Source organism: Athene cunicularia (genome assembly GCF_003259725.1).
Source record: "Athene cunicularia isolate RWA chromosome 2 unlocalized genomic scaffold, athCun1 chr2_part2, whole genome shotgun sequence".
In the NCBI taxonomy this organism is placed as follows: Eukaryota; Metazoa; Chordata; class Aves; order Strigiformes; family Strigidae; genus Athene; species Athene cunicularia.
Window position 1 is genome coordinate 5,324,963 of NW_020799096.1, and position 27,310 is coordinate 5,352,272.

The 27,310-nt window shown below is 38.3% G+C and overlaps 1 protein-coding gene across 4 annotated transcripts in view; it reads left to right on the forward strand.

The window, feature by feature from the left end:
* ELMO1 (engulfment and cell motility 1) overlaps positions 1-27,310 on the forward strand; it is a 307,238-nt gene that overhangs the window by 92,709 nt on the left and 187,219 nt on the right. For 2 of the 4 annotated variants that reach the window (XM_026843869.1, XM_026843871.1), the window contains 7 exons: positions 3,659-3,694; positions 11,349-11,448; positions 17,062-17,213; positions 18,095-18,173; positions 22,206-22,256; positions 23,850-23,972; positions 25,356-25,487. In XM_026843869.1, the coding sequence (XP_026699670.1) occupies positions 3,659-3,694; positions 11,349-11,448; positions 17,062-17,213; positions 18,095-18,173; positions 22,206-22,256; positions 23,850-23,972; positions 25,356-25,487 (673 nt within the window). The remainder of the gene's footprint in view (positions 1-3,658; positions 3,695-11,348; positions 11,449-17,061; positions 17,214-18,094; positions 18,174-22,205; positions 22,257-23,849; positions 23,973-25,355; positions 25,488-27,310) is intronic. The other 2 variants (XM_026843870.1, XM_026843872.1) reach the window with 2 other exon arrangements.

The following is a 27,310-nucleotide window of genomic DNA, read 5'->3' on the forward strand; positions in this document are numbered from 1 at the left end:
TGCACTGTGGGTTACTCCAGCTGGGCTTTAGGTTTGGAGTATCTTTGGTTCTTGTACAACAATTTTTGCACATCAGCAGATAGGAGTAGGTCTCGCCAGGTCCTTGCTAAGCTGGTCTGCACTGGAAGCTTTTAATGACATAACCTGAAGTATTTGAGCAAGTATTAAGTCTGTATGGCTTGGGGAAGTCCATAGGAAACTGCTGCTCCTTGGGATTCAGCTGAAAATGTATCATGAAGTTCCTTTGAGGCCAAACAGGGAACATATGCTAGCTAAATGTCTAAACCAATAACTTGTTGTTAGTGTTTATTTTGCATTATGTTGGCATTTGTTTTGAGATTTCTCCCTGTATAAAAATTACTGTCTGTTTTTGTCTTTCACCCCTATGGTATCTGAAACTTTCACAAACACTATTTAATTTACCCGCATAACAGTTGTGTTTTGACCATGGTTTTGTTCCCATCTGTGCAAGTGTAATTGAAGGTTAATTTCTTAAAAAAAAAAAAAAAAAAGATTGAGGTAATTACAGTGTCTAGATCAGTAAGGCTTTCAGTGTTGTTGACCATATCTGTGGTAACTCACTCAGGAAGCATTTTACAGAACTATGTGGTTGCTATCACAGTCAGCCCTCCAGAGGAAACAACAGTTATGTGTATATAGGAGGAAAGCTGTTGGAGGTGGCAGGCTGTACCTGTTCCTTTCCAAGTCAGCCGACTTGCTTGGCTGCTACTTCAGTGGTAACTTCAGCATAGTCTGTGGGTGAATATGAGAGGAACTTCTCACGCCGGGTCCTTCTGGTTTTCGGTTTGATGATGCGATGAAAACAGCATGCACTCCTTTAGATAACAGCCTTCACCTGTTCAGTGGTAATCAAAGTCTATCTATAATCACCCTGTACCATGTTGCTGCAACATTTGATGTCCTAGATTAATTGCTGCTCTTATCACACTTCCCAAAACAACGGAGATTAGCAGGAATTGTTTGGTTTAATACGATGGTTGTCTTTCCTCTCAAGTCAAAATTTGCTTTGAATTACTGTACCAAAAAAATCCTGTGTGATTCAATACTTTTTCCATGTTATTCTGAATTTATGTTCTCTTCTACATTTCACATCTTCTGACCTCAAGTTACCTGACTGCCGGTTAACTTAAGAGCTCTGTAAATGCTAAGCGAGTTGCTGCCTAAATGTTTTGTTCTAGGACTCAGATGTTTGGTCTTTAATCCCTGGGCTCAATCATGGAGGAAATGCACCTGATTTATAGCCTGTTGTGAAAAATCTCTGGCAAAACTGAGTCTGCCCTTTGAAGTGCTACCCATTTGCAAACACACTTGTTTCTCTTTGATGTCAGACAGATGCAGCACCAATTTCAAGTTTACTTGATGCTTAGACAAAGCCAGCACCTGGATGAAAAGCAGCTGTTTTAAAAACTGGGCTCAGAAGGATGCTATGAAGTTTTGTGGGCATGTGCTGCAGAAGGTTGCTTGGATCCACGCGCATTTGGGAGATGACAAAACTCATTTATGGTGGTTGGTCTTGCTAGGGTTCAGCAGAGTCTGCCGCAATAAGCAAGCACTCTGCAGGAGCACAGGAATGACGCTTTGCCGAAGCAGGGATCACCTGCTGTGGGAAATGCTTTGAATTTTTATGCTCCTAAAAGCACGTTGAGGGATAATTTTCTCCCCTTTCTAAGGCTGTCGGATCATTAGGGTGCTTTTTGTTTGCTCCTTACTACTGGCTACACAGGATAAAAGGATAAAAGAACCAAAGCCATGAAATCCAAGAACAAAATTTTGTTGCTTTTCTAATTTGAGCTAGGCTGTAGCCTAATCTGTGCTCGGATACATGGTAAACTGTGCCATCCTTGTCTTTACACGAGTTTTGCAACTCACAGCTAACAGTGAAGGATTTCAAACCGCTGTTCTGTGACACTGTCTGCATTTTCTCCCTTGATGGTTACACAAGCCAGCCCAAAAGCTGGACTTACTGAGACTGGTCTTTCTTGAAAAGTCTTTACATAGACTCATGTGGTCTCTGTAGAAAGCACAAAATTACTTATGCATAGACAAGACGGGAAAATTTAGGGTGGGAGGAGCTACTGCTGTACCAAAAAGGGGGAAAAAAAAAAGTCTAGCCAAGTTCTAGGAGAGGGAGTTGAATCATTGGTTTGAGAGCTTGGAGTCTTAGAGCTGTTGTGTGCTAAATAGCATGGCAGCAAGTGCAAAGGGAAAGACCTGGGGAGAAGGAGGGACCTCTTTGTTCTCCTTGTGAAGAGTATTCTGCCCAGTATGAAGATGCAGCCAACCCTCTGAAATAAAACTGTGAAATTGATTTAGGAGACACAAGGAGGAGTTAAGTACGAAATGGATATTTTGTGGTTTTTTTTTTGTTTAAGTACTGTTTTAAAAAGTTATTTATCTTGGATGCCATTCTTACCATTGATAGTCTCTTCAGCTTGCTTGGTAGCATAATCAGCAGTTCTGAAGCCAGTTATTAGCAGGAAAGATGACTTGCAAATTGTGATTAGTGGGCTACAGCTTTCAGATGCACTTATCTGCCCCCCCCCCCAACACCCAACACCCAACATTTGGCTTCCAGTTTCCTGAATATAGTAATACAATGCCATAGCTTTTGGTTCACTTATGAGACAAAACAGTGTATCTCTTGAGGGAAGAATAGGAAAATACCTAAATAAAAAAATACTCATGGGGTACGTTAAACCTCTTGCTGCAACTAGGAACCAAGGGGTTTGGAAGCTACTAGGAAAGCAAGAGCATCACACTGATGGTTTGGTGTGTAGCTTGGCCTTTTAGAATCTGAATCAACAAGTGACATTCTTAAGCAGGTTATTGTCTTTCTCAAGTGGTTTGATTCAGCACCTTGGGTCTAGGCACGTCCATCAGTGTGTGAATTTTAAGAGCAAGAACTATGGGTGACCTTACACATTCTGTTGGAATAAGACTACTGCACTGTATTTGTGTCATGGAGCTGGTGCAAGGAGGGTTTGAATTGTTGAGTAAATGCAACTATGTGGTTAAAAACCCAGGGTAAATTCTTTGCCTCCTTATGAAGTTAACATAAAACTTGTCCCCAGCTTCAGAAGGTCAGGAGTTTGGTCTGTGTTGGTTCTAGCTACACAACAACTTTCAACCGTGCTCACAACTCTGACATCAGTATTAGTGATAGAGACTAAAAGTAAATAAAGAGAGTTTTTTAGGCAACAGTCTACACATCATAGCAATGTGACAGAAAATGCTTAATGTATAAACCTTTATTGTTTTGTACCAAAGATGACTTTTACACAAATACTTAACCTAATTTAGGATGCCTAGACATGCTTTAATGGTCAAGAGAAACAGGTTTTAGACAAATCAGATATATTTCCCCATCAGCTGTATTTTCTCTCCTGCTTTTTTTTCCTAACAGAAGTTAACACAAGTATTTTGAGCAAATATTTGAAATTAATTTTGAATGTTCTTTACCTGTTACTGAACTGTTTCTGTTCACTGCACATTGTTAGTAATTTACTGCCTCTTATTGTGTCTGTCTTTGAATTTTATGAATCACGCGTGGGTGTGGGGGTGTATGTGGTATACATAGGTAAATAGAGTACAGATGTTTTAAAGTGTGTCTCCTCACGTGCAAGTTTTAATTTTGCAGACGATATCAGAAATTGCAGAAGATAATGAAGCCCTGGTAAGAACCTGATTAGATCATCATCTTGCACACTACCTCTTCTTTTGCATGACTGAGTTCAGGCCTTTACGCTAATCTTTTATATGTAAATACAACTGTGCATATTCATTCAGCAAGTCTTCAACCTTCTCTGTTTTCTGCTCTTGGATGCCTGTTAAAATTTTCTGATGAAGCCTTGCTTTGCTTGTGGAATGAGTGCTTCATTTCTGTAACTTCTGCAGGGGCTTCTACTATTTCTGAAGCAAGGCTCTTGTTTTGTTTTCTTTCTTTATTAGAGCAAACAATTTCCCTGACTTCCCCAATTCCCCTCTTAAATTTGTCTGGTTTACATAGCTGATAGGAGAAAATTTTAATTGTTAGTGTTTTTAATTTAAATGTTAGTGAGATAAAGTAAGAGCCATTGTGTCAGTCTGAATTTCTGTTATTTGCTGGTCTCAGGTAATGCTAATTGTTGCAGATCACTGCATAAAGGAAAACTGTAATATAATAAAGGGCCTCATATCAGAAAGTTCAGAAGCATGCTTATTTCCCTGATGATTTTGAATGGAACTGTTCTGTGTGCTTCAAGTTAAGCACAGGCTTCATAACCTTTGATAAATTGGGACCCCAAGACATAGTCTAGTATCTTGATTAGCTGGCAAATTTGACATGTCAAGTGTAGCTAAAACCCAAGGAAACAAAAGAATAATTAATCAATTAACTATATGTCTGTCACTCTTGAGAGCTTGACGTGGTTTATCATGCAGGAAACTCAGCTCCCCATCTGAATCCATGCTAAATCATACTTTCACAAATCTGCTGTAAACCAAGCCCTGACACATTTATTTTTAAATCATTGCCTAATAAATAAATTAGTAAGAATAAATTTGGCAGGAAACTTAAGTCCTTCTGTGTTCGCTTTCTCTACCTAATAAAAAGAAACTTGTTTCATAAGAGAAAAGTTTAGATTCTGAGGAAAATTATTAAAATGGCGCGAGGCTTTCAGAACTCTTGGCAGCATCACCCCTGCCTAGAGAAGGTACTTCCTGTGCATTTAGGTGGTGGGTTTTTCCTCACTGCTGTGAAAGTAGTTCTTTGTGGAAGAATAGTTATACTCCTCCAGAATCTCTTTTCTTCTAAATTCTCTTATCCTGTAGGCTTCACTACATTTAATTATGTGATTGTCCTCAAGACAGTACCAAATGCTGACTTACAGTTGCATTGCACCCTGATTTTTAGGACCTGATCATACTGATGATCTGATTTTTTTATTTTTTAATGTAGTTTAGTTCTGTTTACTCATGGGAACAAAGCATTACCCACTTTAGGAGGATTCTTACTGATCAGTGTAGGGCACATCAGTGGATAAAGTAGTAAAGAAAGTGTATGTGACTGAAATTTATTCTAACTTTGGAAGTTAAATCCTGCCAGTAGAAGCTTCATGTTGGGGCACACAGTTTAATATTGTGATTTCCATCAGTAGCACATGAAATGATACAATTAATATAACAGAAATTCTTGATTTTGAGTCTTGTACTAGAAAAAGATACCAGAGCCATTCGTCAAGACATAAACCCAGTAATTCTGAAAGGTGCAGTGTATACATTAGTGCTCTATGAGCATAGTAATCAAACATCCTAACTAGCTTCACCCATGTATTAATGGGAAAAGGACCAATGAAACCACTATAAAAAAACCCTCAGAACTTGATGTTGTGAACTAAATTGAACTTTAAAATTTTGCAGCCTCCACCTGCTGTCTTTTTGACTAAAGAAACTTTTTTTTTTTTTAAAGTGACGTTTGATTTAGAGGATGACATATTTCATAAATTGACAGTATTTCATTTTATCTCTGGTAGCTTGCACATGCTAGTCTGACTTAATTAAAACCTGATTTTCACCGAGAGGCCTTGTTTAACAGCTTTTTCCAGTGAAGGAGTTCTTATAACTAAGAGTTTCTTTTTCTCTGTCTTTTCAGTTTTAGGGATTTCATTTATTCCATGTTGGCTAATACTTGGATTTAAAAAAAAAAAAAAATCCCATGAAACAGCTGTATTAATTGGCCTTTGCATTGCAATACTGAATTGTAGTCAAACCATGCTGTTTGAAGTGATTTTTCCTGTGTAGTTAGTTATTCCTGGTCTTTTAAGAAAAGCTGGTCTATTTAAGGAAATTACCATGAAATGAGCAAAACCAGGAATGTAAAAGAAGGGGAATAAGAGAAAAGGTAATTCTAATCATATCTTCATGAAGAACCACTGTGTAATAGTTCCTCTGGGCTAATTTCCCATCCAGACAAATGCTTAATATACCTCAAAGTGGATTTAGTCATACTCTAATACTTATTAGAGTATCTACACCTGGATTTATTCAAGAATATTTACAGTTCTGCTTAAAATTTGCAGCTTTTTTTTTTCTTTAGTAAGAGTTAATTTTCAAGTTTAGAGAATCCCTGATACCAGGGGTACAAAGCTATTTCAGGTTTCTGGAATGCTAGTGGTTTAAAATCAGTAGGGCTGATCTCTTGCAATGAACACAGTGAAACTGTACCACAAAGAAATATTTCAGTGGTGCTTGGCACGATGCAAAAAACCCCTAATCTGTGTCAATTGCAGTGTAGCAGTTAGGTGCATTTTCTGTAATCATCTAGAAAAATAGGGGCAGCTACCCTGCAGATTTTTCCTTCATTTTCAGCAGTACAGAGTAAGTACCAAGTAGGTGTGAATTGTTCCTAGTTTGAGTTGATGGGGGTTTAGCTTCACCCTTGGAAAGGTTATTTGAAGAAACAAGGTAGTGTCGAAGCAATGAAGAGGAGCCATAGCAATAAAAAAGGTACTTGTTCACACTGTGCTTGCAAAGCATTTTGCTGCATCATCAGTCTTGCTTTTAGACTTAGTTAGGTTCTTGCCCCCATGGCTTTTCCAGAGCTCTTGTCCACTGATGATTAGATATATTTCGCTCCCCTGTTTAAATTTATTCATGGCCATTTATCCTTGACAACTCTAACTTAAAAAGCTGTTCTTACTCTTTGATGTTGACCTCAATGATGTCAGGCCTTTCAGCTGCCCAGTATTAGGCTGTGAGCACAGTTGCTGAATGATAAGGGACTTAAATTTAACCGCTTCCTTAACTCCTGTATTTGGTAGTAGGCTGCTACTCTCGTTGCCTCCTGCCCAGTTGAAATTGTTTCTTTGCTGCCTTCACCCTGTACGATTAGAGATCAGCTTTGGTTCTGTTTTGCCCTTGAAAAATAGTTTGTTTAAAGATGTACTTGTCTTTGGCTTCTAGTCCTAATCAGCTGGTGGCTCTATCCTGATTGTGACAGACAAGCAATAGTTAATTTCCAGACTAATCAATCAACTTCTATAATGTAAAATATGAGACAGTCCACCTTGTTGTATAAAAGCTTATGTTGCCTTTTTTTTTTTGTTACCTGATGACAGTTGAGCCTGACTAATTATCTTGTTTTAAAGAATCATTTGAACAGCTGAATATTTTTTCCCCCCCTCAATAGCAATAAAATATTCATTTTGGTATGTATGTTAAATATGGATTATTTGTTTCATTTTGATTTTTTTTTTCTCAAAAAATATAGGGAATTTGGGTGCTTAAGACCCACTGATTTATTTTGATAAGAAATCTAAAGTGCTTTAGGCATCTTTCAAAATATCAGACATAGTTCTATGTATACATCTGAGGATTACTTAGCACGCATGATAAAAAGATGGTTTAGCATGTAGAAATGATACTAGGAAGGCAGGTGAGAGACAGGTGTGGTGGTCAGGGTCACATGCACATTCCTATCATTTTTATTTTTAGGAAAGAAAAGCTAATATCAAAATGTGTGGAGTTTGTTTTCTTCACAGTTTCTTAAGCTAAGAATGCAGAAAATTCTTAGGAACATAAGTTAACAGGCTTTGACCTGAAATTTCTGTAAAACCTAGAGATGCGAAACGCAACTGTTGACTTACTCTTCAGTCAGATTTGTCGGAGAGGTTGAGGTGCACATGCTGTGGATTGGAGCACAGCCATCCATCCACCCTGGGACAGCTCACCCTGGGACAGCTGATGGTGTTGCAGGCCACAGCTTTCCACTGCCTAAGTGGCTTTTGCCGAGAGCTGCTGTGGGTGAGGAGGTGCTTCTTGACCAGCTCGCCCACCCTCACAAGGGTGGTTAGAAGAGGCGAGTCAGCAGAGAATGGAGAAACTCCATTAGCTGTCTCAGTGTAAGGTCTCCACCTAAGAGCCAGAGCCCTGAACAGCGTTCAGGAGGCATTGTACAAGTAGCTTGGCTGAGAGCATAGATGATTAATATGTCAGTGTTAGTGAGATATGAAATTGGAATTACACAGTGCATCTTTCTGATCATTTTTCCTCTCTTGCTGTGATGACACACGTTAAAAAGCACCTTCATCAGGAATTACCTTCAAACTCTGAAGTCATTTTGCCAGAGCAGCAAGAGTTTGATATTTGCAGAACTGTCATGCCTTGTGCTGTGAATTGGTCTAAAAAAGATTTTTATGAAGAAAGAGGCCCCATTATTTTTTTTTTTGACTTTTTTGTATGACTAAAATGATTACTGAGATTTCGACTTAAACAGCTCCTACCACGTATTTTCTAAATTACTACTTTTATAAACAAGTTTTGATTCCCTTGAAATTTCTCACATCTATTCTGTCTGCTGCTCTTAATAGTGTGAGTGTGTCTGTGCATGTGTGTCTTGAAATGAATTGCTTAGAAGTCTATTTCTACCTATCTGCTTGTATTTAAACACATAACAACGAATCAACACCACTCCCTTCCCCCTCCAGATACTTTAATCCTTATCATACTCTAGTTACCCTGGAGATTGCTTTCATCTCTAGCCGTGCTATTCCTAATGCTTATCCTTTAAGCCTGGCTTTTGACTTTTTCAATGCCACTTAGTATATACATGTGTGTGCAGGTGCATATGTATAGCTATATATTTAAAAAAAATACATAATATCTGTGTGTGATGCTGCTTAATATATAGAGTTAGAGTATTTCTTGCTGCTTGATTAGTCCCAGTGTTGCACCTCTTCACTCATTAGTTATTGAAGCAGTGTCACTGGAGTGACACCTGGTGGGGTGTCTGATCATTTTAAATTGAGAAGTACCTTCACCTTCTGGATCCCCAATGGTTGTATCATTGTTACATCTACTAAAACCAGGTTTATACATTAAGACTAGTTATTTTCAGCTCCATTAACCCAGTTTCCTTTCCAAAGCTGTGAAGGAGGCTGGATTAACTGACAGGATTAATCAGTAGTTTTGGTGAGAAGAATAAATGAGACAATGTTGAGTTCAGGTTAGTTTAATTCTTCTACATTCCAGCCATTGCTATTCTGAAGGTGAATATCCATATGCAGGTTTAATACATTCAAATAGTCCCTCTAAACTATACCCATTGTTAATGGGGATTAGTTTTCATGTACAATTAGTTAATATAAGAGTATTTATGTACTAAATACAGATCAATTGACTAAATTTTTAAATAGTATATGAGAAAATCTAGGGGACAGAAATTATCTGTTTAATGGTGCAAGAGATTTTAATCTTCTTTTAACCCACATGGCCTATCTTTTTGTACTTTTTTCTTTTTGTTTGGATCTAATTTAGTCTAGCTTCTTAAAATACCAGAATTTCATGTATTTGTGTAAGTATTCTGTTATGAAGATACATGAGAAATTGGTACAAGTCTTTAGAAGGAAGCCTTTCTTAGGGGTGACATTTTGCTCCTGGATTCATAAATAGCCCTTTTATGCAAAAAGATTGGGAAAAAATGACAGGACCAGAGCTGATTAAATTTCTTGCTGAGTCTTATTGTCATCTTGTTATGAAATCCTTGGTTATCTGGAATGCTAATGATGACATTTAAAATCTAATTTAATTCTTAAAAGGTTTGCAATATTAAAACCAAGCAAACAACACCCACCCCACCCCCCACTCTCCAAAACAAAACCAAAACTTCCACATCATTTATTTGCTGAACAAAATATTCCTTGCGGAACTACAGTGGAATTTTTAAATACACTGTATTTTTCTTGTTTGCTTTTTGGTGTAGTTATTTCATTTTGTCATAAATAATCAAAACAGTGGATATCCTTCCTTACTGTGGAAGAGAAAGATGTGTTTTGGTTTTTATTTTTGTTTGTTTTTACTCACAAAATGTCAAGAAGGGCAAATTTACTTTTAGTGGAGGGCATCTGTGGAGTTTTGATGAACAAGAGATCTTTTCTTAAATGAAAGGGCCACTAGAGGCTGCATCTCACCATCAGAAATCCCTAGACAGCAGATTATATCAAATCTAGTAAACTGGCTATTGGAGTTGCTACATTTAAACTGATTTTCTGCCTTATTCCTCTGTACCGCTGTAAATGTCTTTCATCTGCGGGTGTTAACTTACTTGGGTTGGTGCAGCATAGTAGAGCAAATCACAGAATAAGGCTTACCAAGAGCAAATCACAGAAAATAAGGCTTAACCAATTACATTGCTTAACTACGGCTATAGCATTAGACTCGGGTTTTCAACATGCTGAGCACTGCAGTTCCCATCTGACAGAGTTTTTTAATTGTATCTTTTTATCAGGTAAGCTGTTGCGTTAAAATCACTGGGACTATTCATGCTGTTTAGATTGATTGTGCGCTTATGCTTGTTAATGGCTTAGTGGCAGAGTACCTTGCAGGTGGTTTGGCATGCCCTTAAAGGTTATATGCTGCTTCATCTGGGGCTCTGTGCACTGCTGCTTGTATTGAGTAGTTTTACCTCATTGAAATCATTACGGCTGCTGACTGTTTGGTGCCCTGACTATATAGAGAAATTAATCTAATCTTTAAAAACTGGGTTTTAACATGGAAAATTCCTGTGCAGCTAGTCAGGTTAGAGCATATTATTTATGTCGAGTTTAAACCTGGTTTGAATTTAGTTGAGTTCAGACAAAAGATGCATTGAATCTTAAACTTTACAGGTGTAAATTTCCAGGTGTAAAATGCAGTGTAGTGGCCTGCAAACCCTAAACAATTTGAGCTGCATGCTTGGATAAACTCTGGGAACTTTGCAAATCGTTGGACATGGTTACTCATAGATAAACAAAAGGAGACACATTTCAGGTTAAAAGAAAGAAATTGAGGCATTAACTGTTGGAAAATTGCTGCTCAGTAGAAAATGTCTTCTGGTATATTTTTAAAATATATTTGCTTCCTTGTAAGAGAAGGAACAAATAATCCACTAACTTTCTGTCAATCTGCTTGATACAGAGGTACCAAAACGTGGCATTTCTGTATGATGTGCAATTAGGAGCATTTCCAGAAGTTGCTAAGAAAAAGCTCATTTTTTCTGTTAGATCTAAAACTCTGAATTTATAAGAGAAGTTTAATTTGGACTATCTGATTTCCTTGAGCATTGCATGTAGTGTTCTCTGGGGATTAGTTCTTCTTTTACAAAATTGCTTTCTTCCAGGTGACTGTTCTTGATGTCCATGCTAAATTGGTTTGGAGACTGTCTGTTGCATGGCATCTCTTGCTCTTCTGCTACCTCTTAGTCCCTAATTGGCTTCATTTTCCTGCCTTTCTGAAAGCTTCCTGCTGCTTTATTCCCTTGGTCATTGCCCTGCTGCATTACTGGTAAATGTTGTCATGACTCCTGTCTCTTGCAGCTTTGGAGATATGTTGTCCTTTACACTGACTGCATTTGTTGAACTGATGGATCATGGGATTGTATCGTGGGATACATTCTCTGTGGCATTCATTAAAAAGGTAAATTTGTAATCAATGCTATCTGTTCTATATAAGTTTTAAATTTTTAAGGTGAGTCATGGTTTGGTGTTTTCTTTTGTTTTGTTTTCCCCCAGGTACGTTATTTAGGGCATTGGTCAAAAAGGTACATGAAAATGGGATTGAAGTGCTATTTCAAACTATAAATATTTGTGGTTGCAGGACCTGACCCAGCGTCTATGGAAATCAATGGGAGTGAAATGGGATCAACACCGTATTAGCCTTATTACACCAGAAATTGCTTGCTCAATTACAGTGTGACCTCCCTGTGCAGATACCATCCCGTTAAAGCAAAAATTAGTATTTTGATTTATGTAAATTAAAATGAGTAATACTATATATCTTGAAACAAAAAGAGCATAGAAATGTTTCCTCTGGGGTATGGGAAGAAGAGAAATAAGTTAGTTTACAAATGGAAATTAAGCTGATATCTACCGAGTTTATCAAGTAGAACTCTAGCTCCCTTGAATCTTTAAGCTGAGGTCTGTGGTTTTGAAACACATTTTTTTTCACAATTTGTGATGGTTTTTTCTTTCTTTACATGTAGGAGATGCACAAAACCAGCAGAAGCACGGGGGGTACTGATGTCAGAAGAACGTTTTTGTCACTGATTTAACCCTTTTCATTTACTGTGTGGAAAAAAAAAACCAAAAACCCAACCCTTACTTCTTTGCAAAGAATTTTCAAACCAGACTGAACTCAGAATTTATCTGAAGTTAAAGTGTGTACAGTTGCAGAAGATATCAGTTACTTGACTAAAATGATATCACGGGCAGTAATGGAACAAATATAACCTGTGGCAAAGCTATCTTCATTTTAACAGAGTTTGTCAGAGCAAAGACTTTTCATTTAAATTTCGTTAGAAAATTGCTGCCACCTAAGGAAAGTATAAATTTACTTTTGTTGCCAAAAGTTAAAGAAGACTCAATTATGAATCAATTATGAAAAGAGCATTAGATATTAAAGCTCAGTTTTGGTCCTTTAAAAGCAATGTAAGAAAAATTTGTAATTAGTAAGAAAAATTAGTATAATTATTTAGGGTTTGGACTTCTTTTTTGCTAATCTTGCAGTTTAGGTAGATTATAATGATGGTTATTGTTATCTGTTCATGGCAAAAATAGTACAACTGTTTTTTTTAACTGAGTTAATGAGATACAAGGTCAGACCTAGAATGCCTTATTTGCTAGGGGAGCCTGCTAAGAAGTGTACGAAGAAACCCGATAAAATGAGTTTAAATCTACTTTGTTAATGATTCAAAATGATTGTCTTATCAATGTCTTTTGCCCTGTGGGTTGTATAGTAACTACAGAAGAAAGTGTTGTTAATGGCTAATCTCTTCTGTCTGGCACTTCCATATGTTTCCCTGGACAATGACCTAATTTAAAAAAACTAAACAAAAGACACAAACAAAAGCATTCCCACGAAGTACCTATGAAAACCAAAACTGACAAGTAACAACCAGAAGTGAAACTGGTGAGCAAGGAGGGGGACCATAGGACAGTTGAAAGAGAAACAGAATGACAAAGAATGACAGAAAGAGAGGAAAGAGGCACATGTGTGCATGAGTTGGGAGCCCTCAGTGGGGCTCTGTGGGCAAGGGGCAAACCTAAATGAGGACCTTTGGACCAAGTCTCTCTGGCGGCAGTCTACAGCTTTATTCTCGCGTGCTTCTCTGATCTTGGCTTTTGACAGGCCACCTTAAATTGCTGATGGGCTTGCTCAAGTGGTTGACAGGATGGATAAGGGAGCTGATAAATTTCTGCTAGCTGAGGGGGACCTTTGCAATCAAGTGCTTCTGCCCTTTGAAGCTGTCTTTCATGTTAAATGGAAGCCAAAGTGGAATGGGGAGAAATTAATCTGGACTTTTTTCTTGAGTAGTTTTCTAATTTACAGTGGGGAAGCTGGCAGGAGACCTCAAGGGGAACCTCTAACTACTTCTAATGACTAACTGCTTGGTGTTGGATGCAGTCTCCCTCCCATCCTTTGGGTACATAAAGACTGCTATTCCAACTGCTGTAAATAAGAATTGGCATGCTCAAGGAGAGCTTTGTTCCTTATCTTAAGGGAAAAATAGCATCATTTGAAAAAACTTCCTTATGATATGCAGGATTTTCTAGAGACCTCTTTCTTGCTTATGGCAATAAAATTTATTTCCAGCTTCCAGAGTTGCCTGAAGGATTTAGATGCCCAGTTCTTAAGAGAGTATCGTGGTAACTGAATGTCAAAAGACACTATGCAAATTTGGTACACCCATATTTGGTTCCTACAAGAGGAGAAATAAAGTTTGTAGTATTGGTTGAGATAGTTTAAAATATCTCTTCGGATTATTTATATAATTGCTGTTTCATAACTGTGTGATGAAGAGTCTTAACCTTGATGAATTGTTTACTCTGCCTTCTAAAATGTACTGTGCGGGGAAAGGGGGTGGCAGCAGGGAAAGTATCTCCATGTCTCACAACTGTCAGTTGTTTTTTCTGTAGTCAAGTGCAACTCCAGCTCCTTACTTGAAAATGAGATGCATACTTTAAAATGTTACTGTGCCTTAGGATTTAACAGAGAACAAAACTTTTTCAGATTTTTCTATGCATTTCTGACATCAAAATGGTCCAGGCAAATAACTAATGAACGTACCACTGCTCGGAAAATCAGATCTGTTTCCTTCACTGTTTTTTCCCCTGTGTTTTTTTTGTTGGTGGGGTGGTTTATTTTGTTTGGGGTTTTTTGGTTTTTACATTTTTGGTTTTTAACTTTTGAATTCTCTCCTGTGCTTTAAGTGATGCTGAAACAGGAAGAGAACTTAGATGATGTGGTTTGCTATAGGTTTCTCATCTACCTTCACTTGTGTATTTAGCTCCTGTTCAGCAGAGCACTGGGGCTGAACGGTAAAGGCATTCTACTTTCCTTTGAAATTCATAGGAAGTTAAGCACCCATCCACTTCTTTTATATGTGACAATATATGTCCGGACAGGACTATGCAGAGATTAAAATTACCGGTATTTTGCTGAACAAATAGTTTTATCCTTAATAAAACACACGCATGTGACCATTTTCACGAGAAAGTACAAAGCAATGAAGTTCCTTATTTCTGGAGAGGAGGTTGTATTTCTGTGATCTTGCATGATTTTTATCATCAGAATTTTTCATAAATGAGTGCAGGATTATTTCTGGATGTTGAAAGCCCTCCCTGCGCATGGTGCTCAACAAGCAGAGAACAGCAAATAACACAAATTTGAACTCAATATTATTGATTCTTGTCTCTTTTCAAGAAGGGTCCTTTTTTTTTTTTTTTTTTTTTAGAACTTCAAGTATGGTAATAGAATTTATTTTTAACCTATTTTTGCTCCCTCTGGAACTGGCATGCCTTATTTATCAGGGTAGACAAGCCTATTATTCCTGGCCAGACTTCATGCTTCAGCAAGGTGGTTATGAATATAAATAACTTGACGTGCAAGTTACCCAGCAGATGTTTTGCATGCATGTTCAGTGTGATATGTCATAACTTTTTAAACACACAAGCCATCTTCATACCTTGGGTTTGTGTTTATGATGAAAATACATTATGGTCCAGGGTCAGAAGAATAAATATGTCTAAGGCAGCCTTTCCTAGACTGAGGTTTCAGTTATCTATACTGTTATATTTCTGCAGGCCCCTGATATGAATATGTTATATCCCAGTGAAGCAATTACAGTGCCACTTGAAATATCATGGGAAGGACCTACTGCACCAAGAATAATTCATATGTGTCAGGGCTTCTAAAGAGGATGGTGACAGCAGTCTGACACGTTGGGACACAGTCTGGACATACTGTATTCCTGCTGCACATTTGATCCATGGATGCCTGATGACTGAGGCATCCAGAGTACATTTGGTTTATTGTGTGAGCAGTGCAGAGTTGCTCTGTGCATACACTGTCCGTATTGTGGGCCTTCTGGACATCTGGCAGCTCTGTCTGCAATGCATCAAAACCCAACTGGATTACCATTAAGAGAGGTAGGGTAGTACAGTGCTTCTGAGATAACAGCTTGTTACTCTAAATGGCACAATGTGCATCATATACTAATGTAAATATTATCTGGGCTCAGGACTTGCAAGCAGCAGATATTGAAAGTCCAGAGTAGAACAAGGCTAACTGAATTTCTTCTCTCTTGTTCTCTGTGCATGCCTTGATTCTTTATTTTCTTTAAAGTCAATGTGTATTCCCTGAATTAAGTTATATTCAGCATAGCATGTTCCTGTTGTGGTAATGCAAATCAAGTAGGAGAGCAAACAGAAGTGCTGCAATAGATTAGAAGAAAAATCTGTCCCTCTTTCCTTGTTGTCTCTAACCAAAGTTGCAGAAAAGGTATTTTGCTGCTTCAGTACCACTCGGAATGTCACAAGTGCAAAACAGCATCTTTGTCCACATGTCAGTATTTAACTGTGAATTCTGCAGGCAGCTAGGCAGCTTTTCCAAGCATAGGGCATGCCTTTTTTCCTCTGAAAAGAAAACAATGCCAAGGTCTAAGCAAGTATCCAGAATCAGAAACAGTATAATCACATCAGTGGCTTGTAGCTTGGATACTGAAGAAGTGTGTGGACTTGAAGTTTACTGAAAGGAATGCATCCAACTTGAGACAGGGCCACTGCAGTCTCACCTGGCTGTAAAGAGCAAATAACTGTGGTCACACGACATTTCTTCTGTCTGTCTGTGCTTCCTTGGGTACCTTTCAGCTTGACTGTGCTAGTATCGGTGTATTCAAGGAAAAACCCGGCAGTTCTTGCTCCCTGTGTCAGCAGAAGGGAAGCTTCTTCCTGGGAAGCTGGGTCTGTGGGCCGGGCAGTATGCGCAGGAGCGCGCAGTGCCACATCTTACTGTGCAGCTGACGAGTGTGCAGCATGTCGTTGCCACACGGCAAAAAAAGCAGAGGTCAGGCCTGGTTTTAATTAACGTGCCATTTGTTTGTGGCAGCTTGCAGTAAAAGGGAGGGTTATTAATGCATGAGCGTTTAGCAAGACTGGACTCTAGACAGAGTAATGGAACCAGCTGTGCTGATAAATGATCATCAACAGAGTTTTAATTTGTAACCTGGAGAGAGCTTTCAGGGATGTTAGTAACAGCAAGGGGGCAGGGAAAAAAAAAGGCATGTTTTTCTAGAGTGCGTTCTGCCAGAGAGCTAGATGTAAACTTCTCTTTTGCACCAGTTGCCTTGAGCCTGGATATTTGTTTAGATAAAAGCGCACAGATTTCCACTGAAGAGAATGAGAAGTATTCTCCTTGTCCTTCCCAAAGTTTTCCTCACGAAAATATAACCGTTCTAGTTCTTTAATGTTGATTTATCATGTTCATAATGTAATGTTGCAGCATGTATTTCAGTGGTATAAATACTAACGTAAATCTGTGGTGATTTGTGCCAGCTGAAGAATCTGTGCCACTGTGTCCTTTGAAAGTATCTCCAGTACCTGCTTGATTGCTTCCAGGTATTCACTGATACCTGATATGTGGACAAGACTATTTTTATTCTAATGACTTTCAGAGCCATGTCCACAGGTTTTTTTCTTCCTTTTCCCCATTTTCATTACAAGATGTAAATTCTCTGAATGTTTGAATTTGTAGATAGCAAGCTATGTGAACAAATTTGCCTCGGACATCTCTATCTTGCAACGGTCGCTAGCAATCCTGGAATCCATGGTGCTCAATAGCCACGACCTGTACCAGAAGGTGGCACAGGAGATCACAATTGGGCAGCTAATCCCACATCTGCAGGGGTGAGTTCTTCAACTGCCACCTGATACAGTGAATTTTATTTTATTTTTTTTTTCCCCAAAATGAGCACAGCATTTGGTAAAAAGAGTAGTATATGACTCCTGCATCCACTATAACTGTCTGGATGACTGGTAATCAGCTTTCTGGAGTTGCTTGATCATTGATTTTTATTTTTTTTTTAGGGGGGTGGGGGATGGGGTGGGGTGCTAAGATGCCTGTGTAGTTGGAAGTGAGAAATGAAGAGAAAAGCACCCTGTAGTAAGAAAATGAATAATGATATTTGTATACAGATAGGGTTGTTTTGCTTGCCAGCCTCTGGGAAGTGTGTAACACAAAAATTAGTCAACTTTTGCTAAAGGTATGTTTGAAAAGGGAGAAGCTTTTTCTTAATGATGTGCAGTAGTTAAATGGATGGAAACTGCTCCTTCTAGCATGGAGTAATGTGTTGTATATGGTGTATAGTTATGCTTGCCTCCCAGCGGGGACATTTTCCACTCACCTGAAAAGCTTTTAATACCAGCAGATTCATCTCCAGAACCCTTTAGAGAAGATTCCTCTTTCTGCCTCTACTGTTGGGCATCTGGCAGAACCTGATTGTCTGGGTTCCTGCTATGATCAGTGGAGGGTCAATAGCACTTCAAGTGTGTGATTCATTCCACCTTTCTTGAATGCTGAGTCTCCCTCTGGAGTATCTTGTCTCTCTTAATAATAGAGACAACCTGGTCATGGCCAACTTTGGCTATTACCTAACTTTTACATGATTACCATCAAGTGCAAACAGTCCCTCCACTTCTACCTGCAGCAATGCAATTGGACAGTCAATTTCTACAGCTTGTGTGTATTCCATGTTCTTCTCTCATGTTTATAATTTTGGTCCAAACAGGACAGACCAAGAAATCCAGACATACACCATTGCAGTAATAAATGCACTTTTCCTTAAAGCGCCGGATGACAAGAGGCAGGTAAGTTGTCGGGTCTCGTATATATATATCTACGTATCTGTAGGAAAAGCATGTCATATTCATACCTGCAGTTGTCCTGCATTTAATTCAAACTGGATTTTGTTCTGTTGTTTCATGCTGGTGTATCATTCATTTTAATGGAGCTACCTCCATCTTTGCACCATTATTAGTAGGGATGAAGCATTCCTCTGGGCTTTTGTAGTTCCCTGTAACCTCACATGAACCATATTGACTGTGGCTGGCTGTAGTATTTATTGTACTGAACTCCTTGCCAGCACAGCTTGTAAAACTAGGCTATTTTTTGATAAATTGTTTTCCTCTCAGATTTTTTAATAAAAAGTACGTTCCTTTTGAAAATGAAAATATCTTGCCAGGTAAGCATTAATGACTTTTATAGCGTACTATTTTAAGTTAACTTTAGTTCCAGAGATCAGCATTCTCAAAAGGAAATATTTCAAGATTGCTTGTTGCTGTTAAATGAGAATGGAATGTGATGTGTTACGAAATAGAGAAGTTTTATCCATGCTTATGAAGTCATTAGCCTGTGTTAAAACAGATATAGTCTTTTTTTTTTTTTTTACATTTCTGTCACTGGGAACAGTGATGATAATTCATGTCGTGGCATACTGTTAGTGTCAAGAACAAGTTCATTGAGAGCTGCTGATCAGTTCTGACAAGGACTTTCCTTAGATTTATTTATATTTTTAAATGCTGGAGATTGTTTAAACAAGCATCAGAGCCCTAATGGGTATTTTTTCTTTTCTGCTTCAAAAATGTTTTTTAAAATTGCAAGCAGGGTAAAGTAAAACTGTGTTTAATTAAAAAAAAAAAAAAAAAAAAGAAAGCTTTTTTTTCCATTCCTTTTTTTCCTTTTTCCTCCAATACAATCTTCAGTTATTAAGGGAAGAAGGCATCTTATGAATAAAAAATTTGTTTCAATTTTGGTGTGAATCTGTGATAGGTCCTTGTAAGAAAAACAAAGATTTCACTTTTTACATTTGTAAATAAGTTGCTACTGCTTACGTTTCTGTGAAAACTATGCTTTGGTCATATTTGAAGTTGAGAGACAATGTCAGTCTTAATATTAATCAGTGGGCTTGTGTTCCTGAATAGGACAGTACCACAGGGAATTCCCAGCAGGTAAAACTGTGTTTCACCAACGGTGTAACCATCTAGTGAGGCTGGCAGTTAACCATACAGGCTTCACTTCACCTGTAGTACCTGCTGCTGCGACAAAAAATTGGGTCATGGCAGTTATGATCATCAGAATATCATGATCTGATTTGTCTTGAAGGCTAATAGCTCTGACACTTGCAGAAAATTTCCTTCAGCATTTAATCACCTATGATAAGTAGTCAGAATCTTAGATTTCTCTTTGTATCTGTCTTGTGGTTAATTAGTAAACCATATGTTGAGGATGGCAGGTGTGCGTTACCATCAAGATAGGGATAACTGATATTGTTTACTGAATTCTGTCTTCCTAAGACACCGAACTGAGGTGATACAGTCTCATGCAGTTGTCGGACGGTGGGTACTCAGAAGGTTCAGCACTCTTCACTAATGTGGTTAGGAACAAGAAACTGCATCAAACCCCATATGACTCTAGGAGCTTTGGCACCCTTTCTGCTGCTGTCTTACAGGGGACAGCATGATGTGAATGCCTGCACTGCAATTAAGGAAATGATTTAAATTGGTGCTGGTATCTGAATTCCTTCCCCTCCTTTTTTCTTTTTTTTTTTTTTTTCTTTCCCTTCTTCCTATTTCTGTAACGCAAAAAGCCAGGAGCCTCAAGATTTTTTAATGAGGACTTCCTGGTTGCTTTACTTCCTCTGCCACCGTCAAGGACCAAATCCTAGAGAAACGTAGGTTGATTAAAAAAAAAAAAAAAAGTCTTTATCAGAAAAGAGCTGAGAGTTTGAACATTGAAATGATACTGTGAATGTTTGAAACACTTTTTTTTTTGCAATTGTCTGCATTTTTGCAGAGACATACTGCTCTGGGAAATGAGATGGCAAATTTTGTCAAATAATTCTTGTTCTTATCTGTTACTACAATACTTACTTTAGAAGAGGCAGCTCCTTAGCTGCTAACAGCTGTATAGTCTTCTTGGAGACAAAGTTGATTTTGATGCAGTAATTGATTTAGTGAATGCTTGTTGTTCCTATCAGTTCTTGGTCCAGTGACTGAAAACAGTATCCCAGTAACAGCTTTTTCAGTTATATAAAAGTATAAAAAAGAGTGAAAATTTGATAATCTTTTCCAAAAAGTAAAATAAAATAATTCCTGGTTTTGGTTTGTTGCTTTTTTTTTTTTCCCTTGAATGCAGAAAAAATTACTTCATATTCTTTGCTTGTCCCGTATTTTGGCAGTGGATATACTTTGATAAAACCAGCCAGTCCATTCCCGGTAACATAAAGTATATTGTGTGTCTGGCACTCCCCCTGCAGCTCAGTTGTGCATTTCCAAAAGAGATGGAAGCAAAAAGATCATTCATTCCTTTGCTGTTACAGGCAGCTGAAACCTGCTTAGCCAGAAGAAGCTGAATCTGAGCTAAATCTGAGTTTCTCTTGGTTTTGGTCCCTTCTTCCTTCCTTATTGTTCCCATATTCTGTTGCAGCACCATTTGTCTGTTATAAAGAAAACAATGTTCATGACTGCCTCCTGTCTCACAATTAGAATAATTTTCTTTTTGCAAGCAAGTTCTCACCCTGACACTTGCTTTATTTACATCGTTTCTGCAGCCATGTTTCAGCAATCCACTCTTTGTATGTTTTATGTAATAGTCTCAGTTTTCCTGTTTTCTAGTTTCTTTTTTGTTATATAAAAGTAACCAGTATGTACTCGGTATTCAACTCTCACAAAAATCAGCAGGAATTTTAAAAAATGTATTTCTCCTGAATGTGAACAATATTTTTGATAAGGTGCCAACTGCACAGAATGACAGTGCATCCTAAGCATGTCCTTAAGCATGTGTCAGCATTGCTGTGGGGTGTTTTTTTTGTGCTGTATTATATAAGGCTGTGATACACGAGCTCTATTTCAAATCAATGATCTACTAGTTCTAAACATTACCACATTGTGCACTTAGTGTCTAAATAGCAGTGTGCAGTATGTTAACCAAATCCTTAAATAGTACATTTTGAAAACAAGAATTTAAAAATAGTTCCATGATGATAAATGGTATAAGTCATATGCATTGCAGATGCTAGCATATGTCCACATACACACAAACACACACATATATATATTTCTGTATTGATGGAAAAGATCATAGAACTTAAAAATGGGGTATGCACACGTAGGTATGGTTAAGATTAGACTCTCATGCTTGATAAGTACAAAAGATTCCGTCCTATGCATTGTAGGACAGTTTGAAGCATGGACAGCTGGGATCTGCTGGTTAAGAATAGCAGTAAAAGCATGTTCTCCTTGCTAGTGACTTCAGACAGGTCTAGAAAGAGAAGTTAATTTAACATAAAATAGTGGACCAATGTCAACATTGCTACCAAAACACAGGGGGGAAGTATTTGCTATGATGAAACAGTACCAAGTTGTAGACCGATTTGTTGAGTGGAAGCTAGATCACTTGACTTTAAAACAGCCAGAATATTAATGTAAATAAGCATGTTTGGTGTCTTGTTCTAAAGTCCTGGCTGGCTTCCATTCCAAGCTTCCTTCTGTGTTGTTTGCGGGGGGCAAATGTTGTGCTTGAGCAAGTGTCTGTAAATACTGTTTAACCCACAGAGGTCTCCTCTGATGTCCTTCGTTGGTGGTTTTGGATCACCAAAGTCCTCAGCTTGTGACATACTTTTCACTTTCTTTGTCCCTTTTCTCACAGTAGAGTAATCTGAGTTTTTGACCCTCGAAATAATGCATACATTTATATAGCTGATATGCTGCTTCATTTCATTTATAAGTAACAGTGCAGAAACTTAAAACATTTAAAGTCGGTGGTGTTCTAGGTATGGCACTAAAATACCTGCTTCTGGATAACTTTTAATTTTATTTTTTTTTTTTTTCCAACTAAATCAGGAAATGGCAAACATTCTGGCACAAAAGCAGCTTCGCTCCATCATCTTAACTGTAAGTATATTATTTTCAAAGTTATTTTTTAGTAACAGAGGGGAAACGTGACTCCAATTCTGGTATTCGTAGGTTTTATCTGAATCTATTTTGATGACACTTGTATTTTGATGTTTTGAAGCCTGTAACATAAAAGATAAAGGTTTGGTTGTTGAATGGGTTCAAAACTGATTATGAGAAAGGGTGTTTTCCTAGTCAAATAAACTGTGATTTCTTCATGAAAATATAATACTCAATAAAAGAATAATACCTCAAGCATTTTCTTTCCATGGAGAATGCTAACTTTATTGTGCAGATGAGATGTTGTCTGAGGAATTTATAGCAAGTCTTCTGTGTTAAGGTTTGGAGCTGATGACAGCTGAGCAATCTGTACAGGGCCTTTCGTCTTGTGTTTTTCAGTTCTATGGATTATTCTGACTTAATATGAAGTTGTACACAGTTTGTCACCACTTGCACAAAAGAAGCATGAAATATAGCTCAGAGTGAAGTTAATGAATGTAGTATAAAAGCCTTGCACTGCTATCATGGAAAATCAGAGGGATTTTGCCTTTGACCTTAGAGTAGATTACATCTTCAGGGTAACAAGGGAAGGTGCTCTTTCTCTATTAGGAGATACGAGGCTGTGTAAAACAAACCAAACAACAATGAAACAACTTTTCACTCTTTCTCATTCACTAGCATAATTTCAATGATGCGTACAAAACCCCCAGAATTTGTCTCAGAAGGCATATTTTTACACTGCTAATGTTCATAAGAAATTTTATACAAGCATATGGATAATGTTCTTAGGTATTCATTTACTATCATAAAATGATTCAGTGCCTTTTGGCAGACGGATTCTTTTATTCTCTGGAACTGTACAATATCAGTTGCTGTATCTGTCTCCTACTTGATGACTCTTTCCTTACATATGCTCTGCTGTGTTTAGTCACCCAGCTCTGTTTCCCGTATAGCATCACACTTGGTGTGTTTTGGCACACCAGGGATTATTAAATTGTCCATCAGTTGGGTACCTTCTTTCTGAGTGAGATAATTCTGCATGTATAGGGCATTATATGCTAATGTGTTCTAAGCAGTCTTCCTTGTACAGAACAGGGTTGTCTGGTAGAGGTAGGACTGTGGTGTGATGTTGATTCCTGCAGCAGGAGCCCTGTTGTGTCACTGTATTTGCTGGCTGTGTCTGCAGCCTTTATACTTTACTCAAGCAGCTACTCTCTTAAGTATTGTCTTAATATGCCCTCTTTTTTTTTAATACAGAGCTCTAATGCTGTTGGTAAGGAGTTAATTTTTATTCTAAGTGACTTCTCAGTACTGATTGATTGATTTTTATTTTTTTTTTAATGCCACTTCTCAACATATGCACAGGCTCTATCTAGTGGCTAAAAGGAGGAAGCTTCAGTGCATTGTTACTATAAAGTCCTGTCCGTTAAATTAGTTATATAGTACCTAAATGAGTAGCATTAGTCCTGGTTTGATTTTCTTTTTCTCTGGAGTACATTACTTCATAGCAAACACATACAGAAATGGAAACACCTGAGTGCACCTAATGTCATTTTCAGAAAAGATGGCATTCACCACAGTCTCTCTTTGCAGCATGTTATCAGGGCACAGAGGGCCATCAATAATGAAATGGCACACCAGCTTTATGTTCTGCAAGTACTTACGTTTAACCTTCTGGAAGACAGAATGATGACAAAAATGGATCCACAGGATCAGGTAAGCATCTGGCAAGATCTGATCAGAACACAAAGAAAACAGCTGCTTGTTGCTGTGCCTAAAGCTCTTTATGGAGGAAAAGGCACTGCTAGGAGCGCTTACACCATTCATTCATTCTCTCTTTCTTTTTTTTTCTCTCTCTCTCTGAAGCTTGGTTATGTTTTCTGGTTGTTAAAAGATGTACTGGCTATTACAGTCCTTCTGTAAAGGTGCAACAAAATGGCCAGGCCTTTCTCTTTAGCATGTAGTTCCATGAATTGAATTTGGTGTCATCCTGAGCTAAAACACTGAACAGCAGTCCAGCATTTGTTTCTTTTGTGTACTTCTCAGAAGCAACAAAGATGTATTGTCCTTTCTAAAAGTACTTCCGTAGAGCTAAAATGAATGTTGAAATGAAAACTATCTGGCATGCTAGTGTGTAAGTTTAAATTTCTGTTACAGTAAAACCATTTTTGGTACTGGGATCCTATATAATAGTTCATTTGTTTATTGCTCGCTGTGTCCAAACACCAGCTTTAATATTGTTCATTGTGCACAAAGAGACACTTGCTCCCCTAAGAGATTCAAGTTTAAATATAGAGTCAATAAGCCACAGAGAAGATGTGGTTTGTTTCTTTATTTTTTGTGGCCTTTTTTTAGGCCCTTTACCAGGAGGAACCTGATTTCATTTTTAAGGAGTTGTGTTAAGGCTTGCTGATAATTTGGAGAAGAGGAGGTGGGAGAGTGAGGTGGTTGTAAACATAAGTAACATCATGCTGTAGGATTTTTTACCCTTCTTGGTTCTTAAGTTTGAGGCAGGAGAGTTTGACTTTCAGGAATGTACACGCAGTGAACTAGTGCATATCCCCATAGAGAGGGACTAATGCAATGTTGTCACTATTGATGATAGGGTGGTTATCACTGTCTTGAGACATTTCTAGTGATGTGTAACTGCAGTAATCCCTCTCTTTCCCATTCCTGTGCTAGCAAAAAAATGGACAGTTACCAAAAGAAATACAGAGTACTGAGACATTTTGATTTCAGCCAGCAAAGTGCTTAAGTACTAGCTTAATTTGAAATGTGTGTGATCTCTTGGCTTTTGTGGTTTCATGCCTGTGGTTAAAATTAAGTGTGTGGTTAATGACCTTGCTAAATGTGGGTCCAGCTTCTGGAAGTCAGCACTTAAACATCTGTATGTGAACCCCACAAATGTGAAGACTTTGGAAAATGGGAACCACGAAGTCATTCTTGGTGACTGTCTCTTTGAGTATGAAGTAGGGAATTTAGACAAAGAAGGGTTGGGCAGCGGAGGAAATAGGTGTTTTGAAACAACTTTCATGATACTGGTTATTAAAATGAGAGGTAAGCTATTTTAACCATGTTTTAAACCTTATTTTAATACAGGCTCAACGGGATATCATATTTGAACTCAGAAGAATTGCGTTTGATGCAGAATCTGAACCTAACAACAGTAGTGGCAGTATTGAGAAACGCAAATCTATGTATACTCGAGACTATAAAAAACTTGGATTTATTGTGAGTATTTTTGTGTGGTGATACACCACAAGTGGGTGAGTGCATCTGTTCTAGTACATCTTATAATCAGTCACTTCTCTTACTTGATCTTCTGGCTATTTCCTACAAGGGAACAGCTTTTTTTTTTTTTTTTTTTTTTTAAATCCTGTTAACCCCAAGTGACTGCTTTAGCAGAAGTTAGGGTTAATTGGAAGAAATAACTACCTGAGGGTGAAGCATGTGGTTTTGCATGACATGCCATAGTTAATATCTAACTTTTAATGATATCTTGGATGAACAGGCATTGTCTAATGGATCTGTGACAGACCTGGAAAGTCATTGTACTCTTAGAAATCATGTGGTCTGATGAGCAGAATAAATCTGAGGTAGGATTCTGTGGTATGTACTTGTAGGGCCTTGTGTTTTGTTTGCTTGAAGTCCTTTCATCTGTGCGTAGGGGATGCAGAATCTCTTACCCTGACTTAATCAGACCATTTGGAATTCTGGTTTTGCCTGAAACCACGTTGGGGAACAGAGCTGAAACTCACAGTGCAGTTTGAGCGCTCTACTCAGCTCTGTGGCATAGGGCTCAACATTACCCAGTTCCCTTGTGGTTTTGGGAGGAGGCTTCCTGGGTTCTGATAGGTGTTTTCATCACTGATGAGTGAGGAAAAATTAGTGCTGTATCAGTGCTGTTGTATCTGTAAGGAGCTGTAAGTAAATAGTTGGGAAGGGAGGAACTTGGCATTTTGGAATTGTAAGCGTGAATCTGTTATCAGTTCCTGTGCAATAGAAGAGCATTGCTGTCCCAGCTTCTGAGACTGGCAACTCCTATGGTGAGATGAGCAGAGGACTTTGGGCACTCAAGGCCGAAACCAAAAGAGAATGCAGGCCCTGGCTTAGAGTCAAACGGCCTGCATATCCAGCCTCCAACTTGTGGTGAATGAGAATAGGGATGGGGGTCACTGTCACAGAAGGAGGAAGAGTAATTGATGGCAGAGACAGAAATGGTGACAAACACAGGGAATGATGGGGTGTGCTGAAGTCATGATGGGGCTGTATGTACAGAGATTGTGGCATATAGAAGAATCAAGGAGATCAAATTTAAAACAATTGTTCTCTAATTCAGGCTGATCACTTTGGGATATCTGCTGCTCACTCTAGTTTTGTGAGATGTTGAAGACCCTCAGCTCCCACAGCCATCACTAGCACCCAGCACCTCTGAAAGTCTGATCTGACTTTTTTAAAGCTTTATATTTTACTTTGAGACAAGAGAACCGGTGACGACGCATGTACAGTTTCTCACAGCTTGAAAGGAATTTGACCTTCCTCACAGAGCTGGGGAAGGAAGCAGGACTTGTTGTGAAATCTGACGTGATCTCCAGCCTCACACGTGGGCCATGCTCTGGCGACTCAAGTTAGCCTGGTTGCCTTCACCCCATCTACTTCTTTTCACTCCATCATTAAAATGTCTTCAGTGCTTTTATAAACTGCAGGTAGAAGGATGCATTAGCAAACTGATCTATGCTACGAATTATGGGAGGTTTCTCTTCCCCCTGTTTTGGCTGTGTGGCACAAGAAACACAGCCAAATAGGAGGCTGCCTTTGAATGCTGTCTTCATTCCACTGGTGTTGGTGGTCAGAATGCTAATTTCTTGAACTGATTAAACGTTCTTTCCGAGAGGAAGAGTAAAACCATGTCTAGCCATCAAGTTGTTCCTGGACTGCTTGTGCTCTTTCTGTATGTGAAATGCAAGAATCCTGTTCATTTTTCTCAGCCACATCAAAAAACTTTGCCCTACTACAAATGTAATGTCAACAAGAGACTAAGTCCAGACATGATT